This window comes from Neodiprion lecontei, chromosome 3, assembly GCF_021901455.1.
Source record: "Neodiprion lecontei isolate iyNeoLeco1 chromosome 3, iyNeoLeco1.1, whole genome shotgun sequence".
Lineage (NCBI taxonomy): Eukaryota > Metazoa > Arthropoda > Insecta > Hymenoptera > Diprionidae > Neodiprion > Neodiprion lecontei.
The window spans coordinates 19315290-19326758 of NC_060262.1; the positions used below are offsets into that span (position 1 = coordinate 19315290).

At 38.7% G+C, this 11469-nt stretch overlaps 2 protein-coding genes across 2 annotated transcripts; one reads left to right on the forward strand and one right to left on the reverse strand.

The window, feature by feature from the left end:
• Positions 1-2316: 2316 nt before the first annotated feature.
• On the reverse strand, positions 2317-3126 carry LOC124293451 (growth factor receptor-bound protein 10-like). The gene is made up of 3 exons (XM_046734315.1): positions 2898-3126; positions 2833-2854; positions 2317-2683 (listed from the first exon to the last, which is right to left on the reverse strand). The coding sequence occupies exons 1-3, from the start codon at positions 3124-3126 to the stop codon at positions 2317-2319; spliced, it is 618 nt and encodes a 205-aa protein (XP_046590271.1).
• A 488-nt stretch (positions 3127-3614) lies between these two features.
• LOC124293452 (growth factor receptor-bound protein 10-like) lies at positions 3615-4424 on the forward strand. Its single transcript, XM_046734316.1, has 3 exons — positions 3615-3843; positions 3887-3908; positions 4058-4424. The coding sequence occupies exons 1-3, from the start codon at positions 3615-3617 to the stop codon at positions 4422-4424; spliced, it is 618 nt and encodes a 205-aa protein (XP_046590272.1).
• Positions 4425-11469: the final 7045 nt, after the last annotated feature.

The following is an 11469-nucleotide window of genomic DNA, read 5'->3' on the forward strand; positions in this document are numbered from 1 at the left end:
TATTGATTGTTTACCAGCCCTTCGGAATAGGTCATCATTCTCCGCACTTTTGAATGGTTCTTGTACCTTATTGCGTTCTGTTTTGACTTTGACTTGAATGGATTCTGTTCCTGCAGAATAAAATTCTCTAAAATGAGCTTCCCATTCAATTGCTCAGAGTTTACGAAATTTAACCCTTCTGCCTGCACTACTTCCTTTTCTTAGCTGTTTAGAAATCTTCCTTTTTGGCATCTATAGTGGGATTTTTTGCAAGCTTTTTCAAATGAGAAAAGGATAATTCATCAAGGCCAAATAGGGCGCCGGTGGATATACTAAAATGGGTACGGAGATAGTTGAGTAAATTTGCCAGTTTGACTTAGTCACATTAAAGGTAATAAATTTTGTCAACTCACAATATAGATTCAACACGATGACAAGATTTATTCAATTTTAGTTGAGTCGAAATTACAATGATTGATTATTACAATGAAAACGATGTTATTCAAATAAGACGACAAGCACGGAATTTCGTTAGAATTAATTTTCTAGCCTTAATTCTAAAAGATTTTATTAACTATTCTGACTATAGGTTCACGAAAAAGTATACTCGTTAAGAAAAGCATTTAGTCAAATCGCCTCGATTAAAGGAATTTGAAGAACTGCTCTAGATGGATAACATTTTAGAACTACTCTATCAAAAGAACATGGTTCAACTGCGCTGATTCTGCATATTGCACGCTCTTATTCCTTAGCGTGCAGTTTTCTAACGTGCTTCCTAATTGGTTGCTTCCATTTTTATGGGAAGAAGATCAATACGGAAGACTTACGTACGCTGAGATGATATTTTGGGCCTTTTTATTCGCCCTAACTACCCCTAACCTCTGGGTCCAGCGTAGTGGGTTAGTTACACCCACTCCGGCCATTCCCACGGGTGCAGGTAAGAATTTCCGTACTTGCATCAGACATACAAAGATAACTTATTCTGGCCTTCGGTCGTCATTTTCCAAACAGACACCACTTGAAAAAGGCTTCATTACGCTGCGCGTGCACGCCGGTTCCTGCATGTCCGAAAATATCGTAAAGGTGATTTTCGGGCATCTGGTTTGTCCTAACAAACTGTTGTTTGGCGCTGAACACGTTTTGCTGAAGTGTTGATGAGATGAATAATCGAAGCCATAAAAGCCATTGTAAAAGAGAAAATGCTTTGACCGTTAGCTTGTGATATTTAAAGGATGCCACTCGTTCTCTGGTGTGGTCCTTTTGGTACGCACGTGCACGGCGTCTGTTTGGATTCGGACTGCCGTTAATATTATTTGACTATAAGGTTAACATAAACAAAAATAACTATTTCCATAAACGATTCGAAGATAAAAGAAACCGTATGCATGCAATGCATACGGAAATTTGAAGTAAAATATAAGAATGACTTAGAACGAAATTATAAAGGTTACAAGTATGCGAAAATAATATATCAATCCATGGAATTGAATAGGTGATGTAAGACGAAGTTGATATTCAGGGGCGTTGGGCATCAAAGATGCGACACCATATTTAGCAAGGTAATGCTACGCTGAAGGAACTACTACCCTAGACAATGAAGAATTATCGAAAAATAACTAAACAATCGAAGAGTCAGTCGTACGAGACTTCCAGCGTAGGTCTTTCACTTCTCAATTATCCACGGGTTTTACTCATTTACAACTCTCAGTTGGCTGTCAGATGTGGACGCTGGCCTGCCTGAAATTTAAGTACGTAAAGGTGCGAAAGAGTCGCGTATTGTTCAAGTATAAGACATACCTACCTGCATGTTTTCAGTTCACTCCTACGTAAAAGATTTCCAATCCTATAACCAACACTTTCGGTACAAGTTCTTGACCAATCCGAAATTCCCATCACGCACAATCATCGACCAATACGAAAAATCAACCACCCAACAAGCTCCTGCACCCTTCACATATCCGAAAATCTTCCAGATTCCTTCTTCGGTCGTCACCTAAAAAGTCAGTTCCCGTCAAGACCTGAAAACAAAAAGTTAATACACGCGGAGTACTCAAGTCAACACGAACCACCTAACAATTTCAAGTCTTGACCGAATATCTCAACCTAACTAACCATCAAGTCAACTACTTATTAATCCGTCTAACAAACAACTATTTCGATCTCCGGCAAATTCAACGGATCAACCAATAGATAATATTAACGTCATTGCAATAACGATTTAAATTTATAAACTACTGCGAATAATACAACTTGCAATCTTGTAACTAAATATCGTAGCTTCGACGTGTAAATAAATAGTTAGGTTTCACAAAAATCGATTCAACGAATAATCCCCAATTAAATAGCCTCGCTCCACCAAAGTGTCGCGAGGGACAATAAATTATAGTTGTATTTCTTGGGACTGACCGTCGGCTCGCATTGTTTGTTTTTGAACACCCTGTAGTTCTCCCTCAGCTGCTTGCGGTACTTGGCGAGACGCATGGCTATGATCCAGCAGACGCGCGTCTTCTCGTTATCAAAAGCGATGCACCGGAAGTCATTCCCGGCCGTTTCTTCAGTCTCCGCGTTGGCGGTCGGTCTCAAACAGATGCCCAACTCGGTAGGGGCGCAAAATTGTTTCTTGGCGTTCAAGGTCCAGTAGACGTGGTAGTCCGTAAGATGGGCCAACACCTCGAGCTGTTCCAGACTGGATGCGAGGGAACATCTGGGAGTTCCGCCGGAACCGTATCAGAGGGAACGTTTGGGAGTTGCGCCAGCACCGGATGACCGGAAGCGCTTGGTAGTTGAGGTGGAACTCCCTGACGAAGAATCTGCATGTCGCCATTGTCGTATCACACGGCTGACTAAATGTACCTTCGGCGAGCAGTGAGGCTTGCTGTAACGAAGCGACATGTAAATCTTGGTCCACACGTTCTTACCTGCATCTCGAATCCAGGCCGTGCTGAATATGGAAGGACACTTCCAAGTAGTAGTAAGCAGGTTCAGCATCACCGCGTGCCTATTCGCAGAAGGTCCTCCGAACTCGCGACTTTCGAAGTGAACCATATCGTCGGGAAAGAATTGCTTAGGATCGTGGTAGAATTCATACTTCCGGGTATCCTGTCGGAATAGAAATTGGTTTAGGGTATTCGGAGCGTAGATTTCCATGTCTCCGTGAACGTTGAGGACATCTTCGTGATCTTCCAAACTCCTCTCCAATCCAAGGTCACACCAGGATTACAAGTTGATCTGTTGAATTTGTTACATACATATACGTATATGAAGACAAGCATAAAAGAAAACGTGCTATGTTCGTCATTTCTTATGAAATAGGTGTATAGTTCATTCGCAAATGAATTAAGCAAATTCAAAAAATTCTTATAACGGAACAATTAACATAACAAAACGACACTATCAGGAGTTACATGATACATACATCATTAGTATTACACATAGATTTAGACTCTATCTATATCTGCGTCTACTTAAGATATCTCTAGGTCTTACTCATCTATAAACTAGGATGAAACAAATTTCTTTCTTTACTTGTTGATCGCACATCTCTGATAAAATCGTACGACTTGTGAGCCTGGTTTGAACTTGGATTGGAAAGGAGTTTGGAAGATCACGAAGATGTCCTCAGCGTTCACGGAGACATGGAAATCTACGCTCCGAATACCCTAAACCGATTTCTATTCCGACAGGATACCCGGAAGTATGAATTCTACCACGATCCTAAGCAATTCTTTCCCGACGATATGGTTCACTTCGAAAGTCGCGAGTTCGGAGGACCTTCTGCGAATAGGCACGCGGTGATGCTGAACCTGCTTACTACTACTTGGAAGTGTCCTTCCATATTCAGCACGGCCTGGATTCGAGGTGCAGGTAAGAACGTGTGGACCAAGATTTACATGGTGCTTCGTTACAGCAAGCCTTACTGCTCGCCGAAGGTACATTTAGTCAGCCGTGTGATACGACAATGGCGACATGCAGATTCTCCGTCAGGGAGTTCCACCTCAACTACCAAGCGCTTCCGGTCATTCGGTGCTGGCGCAACTCCCAAACGTTCCCTCTGATACGGTTCCGGCGGAACTCCCAGACGTTCCCTCGCATCCAGTCTGGAACAGCTCGAGGTGTTGGCCCATCTTACGGACTACCACGTCTACTGGACCCTGAACGCCAAGAAACAATTTTGTGCCCCTACCGAGTTGGGCATCTGTTTGAGACCGACCGCCAACGCGGAGACTGAAGAAACGGCCGGGAATGACTTCCGGTGCATCGCTTTTGATAACGAGAAGACGCGCGTCTGCTGGATCATAGCCATGCGTTTCGCCAAGTACCGCAAGCAGCTGAGGGAGAACTACAGGGCGTTCAAAAACAAACAATGCGAGCCGACGGTCAGTTCCAAGAAATACAACTATAATTTATTGTCCCTCGCGACACTTTGGTGGAGCGAGGCTATTTAATTGGGGATTATTCGTTGAATCGATTTTTGTGAAACCTAACTATTTATTTACACGTCGAAGCTACGATATTTGGTTACAAGATTGCAAGTTGTATTATTCGCAGTAGTTTATAAATTTAAATCGTTATTGCAATGATGTTAATATTATCTATTGGTTGATCCGTTGAATTTGCCGGAGATCGAAATAGTTGTTTGTTAGACGGATTAATAAGTAGTTGACTTGATGGTTAGTTAGGTTGAGATATTCGGTCAAGACTTGAAATTGTTAGGTGGTTTGTGTTGACTTGAGTACTCCGCGTGTATTAACTTTTTGTTTTCAGGTCTTGACGGGAACTGACTTTTTAGGCGATGATCGAAGAAGGAATCTGGAAGATTTTCGGATATGTGAAGGGTGCAGGAGCTTGTTGGGTGGTTGATTTTTTCGTATTGGTCGATGATTGTGCGTGGTGGGAATTTTGGATTGGTCAAGAAATTGTACCGAAAGTGTTGGTTATAGGATTGGAAATCTTTTACGTAGGAGTGAACTGAAAACATGTCTTATACTTGAACAATACGCGACTCTTTCGCACCTTTACGTACTTAAGTTTCAGGCAGGCCAGCGTCCACATCTGACAGCCAACTGAGAGTTGTAAATAAGTAAAACCCGTGGATAATTGAGAAGTGAAAGACCTACGCTGGAAGTCTCGTACGACTGACTCTTCGATTGTTTAGTCATTTTTCGATAATTCTTCATTGTCTAGGGTAGTAGTTCCTTCAGCGTAGCATTACCTTGCCAAATATGGTGTCGCATCTTTGATGTCCAACGCCCCTGAATATTAGCTTTATTTTACATCACCTATTCAATTCCATGGATGGATATATTCTTTTCGCGTACTTGTAACCTTTATAATTTCGTTTCAAGTCATTCTTTTATTTTACTTCAAATTTCCGTATGCATTGCACGCATACGGTTTCTTTCATCTTCGAATCGTTTCTAGGAACAGCTATTTTTTTTTATCTTAACTTTATAATTAAATAATATTATCGGCAGTACGAATATTAACAGATTACGTGCACGTGCGGACCAACAAGACTATTTGGTCGTCGAATGTTCAAGGTCGTAGTTCCTTTAGCGCAGCATTACCTTGCGAGATGTGTGACTTTTGCCTTTTCTAAATGGCTTGACCAGCTAACTTGTGATTTACCTTCCGTGGAAGTACCAACCGAAAAAGGATATATAGATTAAGTTGATACTATTTATATTGAAGAAATTGTGTCGATACACAAAATACTCCTCCGGTTGAGAGACGTGCGATCAACAAGTAACGAAAGAAATTTGTTTTATCCTAATTTATAGATGAGTAAGAACTAGAGATATCTTAATATGAAACACAAATATAGATAGAGTCTAAAGCTACGTGTAATACTAATGATGTATGTATCATGTCACTCCTGATAGTCTCGTTTTGTCATTTTAATTGTTCTGTTATAAGAATTTTAAAAATTTTCCTAATCAATTTGCGAATGAATTATATACACCCGGACGTATTTGTGAGATAGACTGCTGACGTGAGGCCACCTGTCCCTTTTTATTTCTCTGCGCATGCGCTCTGCCGATTAAACCATGCGGTAGATAACCTAACTCAATAGTTAGTCCTCTCTGCCCTGAGTGTTTGGCGTGACTTTTTGTGATTTTGTCCAGGACTTATTGCGAATAAAATGATAAATTGTGAAATGATAACTTTTCAAAATCAATCGCGGGACTTGAGGAGAATCGATGAAATTTTTTTATTACACTTGTGTGAATTTATAGAGTGAAAATGGTGCGCAATCGTTGTTTCAGGGAATGTTATTATTCCACTGAGCGATTTTACGTAAGTTTTTGATCAGACCGTATGACAAGGACAGGTGGCCTCACGAATTTCTTTCTCTCTCGCACAGAACCGAGAGTCCAGTGCCCCTTCCAGTATACTTATAATTCAGTGGGGAGCACCACACCGCTCACAACGAAGCATCTCGAAGCTACGCAAAGGGCGAAACTGCGATCTAACGTCAAGTTCTGCGGCGCGATGCTCCGACAGGTGCGCGTCGAGTTGCGCAATCTACGAAATCGATGACGGATCGATTATTGGGTATTCTTGTGGGTATGACGTCACGTACGGCATACCGTACCGAGATCGGTGTTGCGGCCGGTCTTCGATTTTGAAATCACTCTAGTTCTGGCGATCGTGCGAGATAATCGCGAAATCATAAAGTTTCGTTAACGAGTTCGCTTTTTGTAGTCTTGCGAAAAATAGCACCACCGAAAAATCACGAGGGGGTTGGAGAATTCGTGGCGTGGATATGGAACGGTAAGTGTTTCTAATATCCTCGCGACAGAATTTTGAGAAAAATTGAGTAAAGTCTTGCCGAGTAACGGATAGCCATTTTGAATCTGCGTTGTCGAACATGTACTCGAAATTCGTTTGCCGATTCTTTTGCCTGGTGACCGCAGACCGTAGCCTGAGTTTCCCGTTATGGAGTTGAGTAAATCTTGAGTAGTTGAGAATGTTGAGTGGAGTCACGGTTTTGAGTCGAGTCTTTCTCGTTTTTCAATTTACGTGCAGTACCGAATTCCGCTGTACAGTGTCGAGTCGCGAATTGCCGAAATGGAGTACTCGAATTAGCGAATATCGTTTTTGAGGACTTTGAGAAAGTTTCGAGTTCAAATGCGTTGAGATTGCGGTTAGTTGAGTCTAGGTTTAGTTGAGATTGCGTTTGGTTAAGTTTGTGTTAAATTGAAATTGTGTTTAGTTGAGATTGCCTATAGTTGAGGTTGCGTTTTCGTTGTGTCTATTTTGGTAGAGATTGAAATGAGAAGTTCGTGTTATTGAGTTTTGGTTGCGTCTGGATTATGATTGCGTTTAAGAATTTGTTTAGTTGAGTTTCGCGTAATGTTGAGCTCTGTAGTTTTTGTTTAGCTGAGCCAAGTAAAGAATAAGAATAACATAAAACAATTTTTAGGTTTAATCGGTAATTATCGACGCTTCATACCAAATTTCTTCAAAATAGCAAAACCTTTGTCAGAACTATTGAAAAAAGATGTAAAATTCCTTTGGAAAGACGCACAAGAAGACGCATTTAGCCAATTACGAGATAAACTGTTCGAAAATCCAATACTTCAACATCCTGATTTTACCAAACACTTTATTGTAACAACAGATGCATCAGGAATCCCCATAGGAGGTGTATTAAATCAGGGTACAGTAGGAAATGATTGGCCAATAGCATATGACGTCTAGATTACTAAAGAAGGCAGAAAGAAATTATTCAACAATCGAAAAGGAATTATTGGCTATAGTTTATACGGTAAACTACTTCAGACCACACTTATATGGACAGATTGAAAATTTTAAAGGGATAATTGACCGTTGCAGTTATTTATAATCAGGTAACGATAATTGTATTTAAGCAGGCCATTCGATTTAATTATATTAGTTTTCAAATAGAACTAAGATCCTGATGGAACAATTGCAGAATATAAACCAGCCAAATATATGCGCTTTGTTCTAGAATGAGGATACCGCCTGTACACCCGCCCTCTGAAGTTTCGTTTGCAGTAAACCCAATGATAGACGACTTAACGATGAAAAGTAGTGGAAATGCAGAGGAAAAAATAGTGAAAGCCCCCTACCCAGTCGGCACTTTAGAGGACCATTTAAATGTCGAATTGGTCCGACAAGGAATTTCAATCTCTCGGCTCTATCGCGTGATATTCTATTTCGAAATTGACGTTACAGAAGTAGTTCCTTTATTCGAAACAATCGAAAATTCATAAAACTCACTTCTCATGATCCACTGTGAAAAAACTTCATTTGCACAAAAATCAAAAAATCATTACAGATTGGAGAGTGTACAAGACACATCATGTACTTGAAAGCAACCGAACTATAATTAGAGTCCCGATCGATTCTGGTATGGAGGCAGACCGATGAATGCATATATATTTAACACCTATTAAAATCGGCAATTTAAATCAATAATTTTATTTTCTTCCCAAATTATAAATTGAACAATTTGTTCCAGAAAAGGGGAATAATGAGTTAAATCACTCTATTAACAATTATATTATGGATTCCCGCTGCTGTGGTTAAATTTGATAAAAAGGAATTATTACTCAAGGATGGGTCATATGCTTTTCGGGTAAATTCACCAACGGATGACTGCAAATTAGACCGTTATGACGTTCTTTACACTGGACCAACATTGAAAATTAAAGAACCCCAAGAAGATGGATTTGCATCAGACATTTACACCTACTCTAGTGAAAAAACCACCTTCGCTCTAACGAAAACAAAGGAATTTAAAATTTGTGGATACAGAATTATTCGTACGGAACATCCTGAACATTTCATCGTCGAAATAGAATCTGCTAGTCCAATCAAAGAACACGGTAAGATTGCTGCTGAACGACATCGTGAAACAGAAATGTGCGCTGGAAGAACAGGTACTACGAATTACTCTCACACTCGCCATTCACACGCCGGACGAATTTGCTTTTAATGTTATGTAGGGACCGGGTTACATGGTTGTTCGTGCATGAGAAACGATTCGACTCACCAAGTGCGTTCCTGTCGTGGTAACTGTAAGGAAAATAGAACATGCCATTGTTACATGTCCTTCTGAACTACTAGGGAACCAATCAGGGGTTTCTTCCGGTTAGTTTCTAAATTCTGGCAGAGAACCCCGTTCAACAGATTACAACTTTAGGTCTTACGTTCAACAAGACAAAACTTCAGATCTTGAATTCAACGAGACCACTTCAAGTTTTGCGTTTACATGGTACATTTCAGTTTTGCCTTGACTGGTTCAATTCCATGAACGTCTCTCGTCCTTGTTTATAAATTTTCGAAACTTACAATTAACTAAATTCTTTGATTTATCTTTTGTCATTTTGCATACATGGTAAACTTACATTTAAATGAATTCTCCGATTTTAACTTTTGTTATCGTTCATATAAACTAATCACGTCCATTTAATAAGCATTATTTTTTTCATTTTTTGTGCTACCTTAAATCTGGCTTGAATAAAATTCATTCAATAAACCACTAAAACCTTATAAATTAGTAAACAAAAGACACTATTCAATCTCCCGCTGAGCACGCAGAGCCGCTCACAGCCCAAACAACCAAAACCATCGTAAGGTAAGTAACGTTCCATTTAAATTTAGCGTTCAACTCAGGTAACCGTCTAACGTATCGCTCTCTTTCGGATACATCTATGGGATGAGTTGAGGTTCTCGTATAATTAATGGTCGTATAATTAATTATCGAAAGCTATTCCATAGCCATTGTTTGCTGCACATACTTTAAATTTCATCACCCTTTTGAATTATTAGCACCAGAAAGTTTGTCACACCCATCCTTCCATACTCATACATCCATTCGTATAAACTAGTTAACAATCCTTTGGTTATCCGTTATTTTGATTATAACAATTTTGTCAACTTAATAAAAATATTAAATCCAATTCACAAAGTATGACAAAATATGCTTGTCATTACGTTCTACGTCGAGTTCAAAGTAGATGATAAGGTGAATTTCATTGAGTAGTACTAGTTGAATGTACTTTTTTTTGTTTGTTTATTTGTTTTTTTTTTTGTTTGTTTATTTGTTTTTTTTTTTGTTTGTTTATTCGTTTTTTTTTTTTTTTTGTTTGTCCTGTTTTTTTTTTTCTCACAAATATAATATAATTTATATAAATTGCAGTTGAAATTGATTCAGGAGACTAGGAAATTTGATACCTGCGTAAATGTAAACTACTATATGTACTTTTGATACCATTTAAATTTTCTGGATCACATAAGACGAATGCATTTTTTCCAACCACCTTTGTAATTTTATATGGTCCTTGATGTATGTGGAAAAACTTACGAGTTACTCTATCAGCTGCATTAGATGGTAGTGGTGCCTTTAATAAAACTAGATCATTCATATCAAGAGTATAACCTTTGCTTTCGCTTTTTGTTGCTTTTGTCGATTACGAAAGTTCTTTAACAACCTATCCATAGCTATGATAATTTTAGGTTCATGATTCGCCTCAATATTGTTTGGAAATGATGTAATCTTTTGAATTTTATGAACAGGTTGTTTTACCAAAATGAAGTTCTGAAGGGCTATATCCCGTACTCGAATGGGTCGTTATGTTTAACAAATCGTAGATGTTTGAGATGTAGTTTGCCCATTTAGTATGTTGTTCTGAACATAAGGTTCCAAAAAGCCTCCCTAATTCTCTCATAACTTTTTCCGTTGGATTAGATTCAGGATGTCTGATACTTTGAAAACACGTTCGTATACCTGCGTCGTTTAAAGTTTTTTTCCAACTGTGTGAAGTGAATTGTGTCCCATAGTTTGACAGAATTCGTATACGTCTTCAAATTTTCGGTACGTATGATTCTAAAATTTTCTTTAAACTAATACGAGTTGTAGCTTTTGTCACTGCATATAAATTCGGATATGTATTTTCAGAAATTATCTAAACTGCACGCCTCCTACAGATTGCGGTAATGGTCCATAATAATCGATAGTTACTGATTCTCCTCGTCTATCAGATTTAATCATTTCACATTCTCCTTCCATGGTTTTCGATAAAACTTTAACTCTCTGACACAAATCGCACGTGTTTACACATTTCTTGATATCTTTTAACATACCTTTCCAATAAATAATTTTGTTTTAGATATTGAAAAGTCTGATATTAACCGGGATGACCCATTTTAGCGTGAGTATGTTGGATTAGTTTTGTAATTAAAAAAACACGGTACTACTATTCGCCATTGGTTATTTTCGACGTGATGTTGAAATAATATTTCATTGTGAAGTTTCAAATGTTCATCAGCAAATCTTTTGACATATTATTTAGTGTTTTAGATATTTTCCTCTTGTAATTTCTTTATATTCTTGAAATCTCTGGTCAAAGTTTGATCCAAAGTCAGATCATGAATAAGATTGTGATTCGTATTTATGATTGAAAGTTTTTCCTTAATATAACCAAAAATGTCACGACACGTTATTGGACCTTGATTGAA

Bases quoted from the DNA above. Each gene is read 5' to 3' on its own strand.
- LOC124293452 (XM_046734316.1), top strand. From the start codon at position 3,615: ATGGAAATCTACGCTCCGAATACCCTAAACCGATTTCTATTCCGACAG. The intron at 3,844-3,886 runs GTAAGAACGTGT...GCTTCGTTACAG, and splicing joins GGCCTGGATTCGAGGTGCAG to CAAGCCTTACTGCTCGCCGA. The intron at 3,909-4,057 runs GTACATTTAGTC...CGGAACTCCCAG, and splicing joins AGCCTTACTGCTCGCCGAAG to ACGTTCCCTCGCATCCAGTC.
- LOC124293451 (XM_046734315.1), bottom strand. From the start codon at position 3,126: ATGGAAATCTACGCTCCGAATACCCTAAACCAATTTCTATTCCGACAG. The intron at 2,855-2,897 runs GTAAGAACGTGT...GCTTCGTTACAG, and splicing joins GGCCTGGATTCGAGATGCAG to CAAGCCTCACTGCTCGCCGA. The intron at 2,684-2,832 runs GTACATTTAGTC...CGGAACTCCCAG, and splicing joins AGCCTCACTGCTCGCCGAAG to ATGTTCCCTCGCATCCAGTC.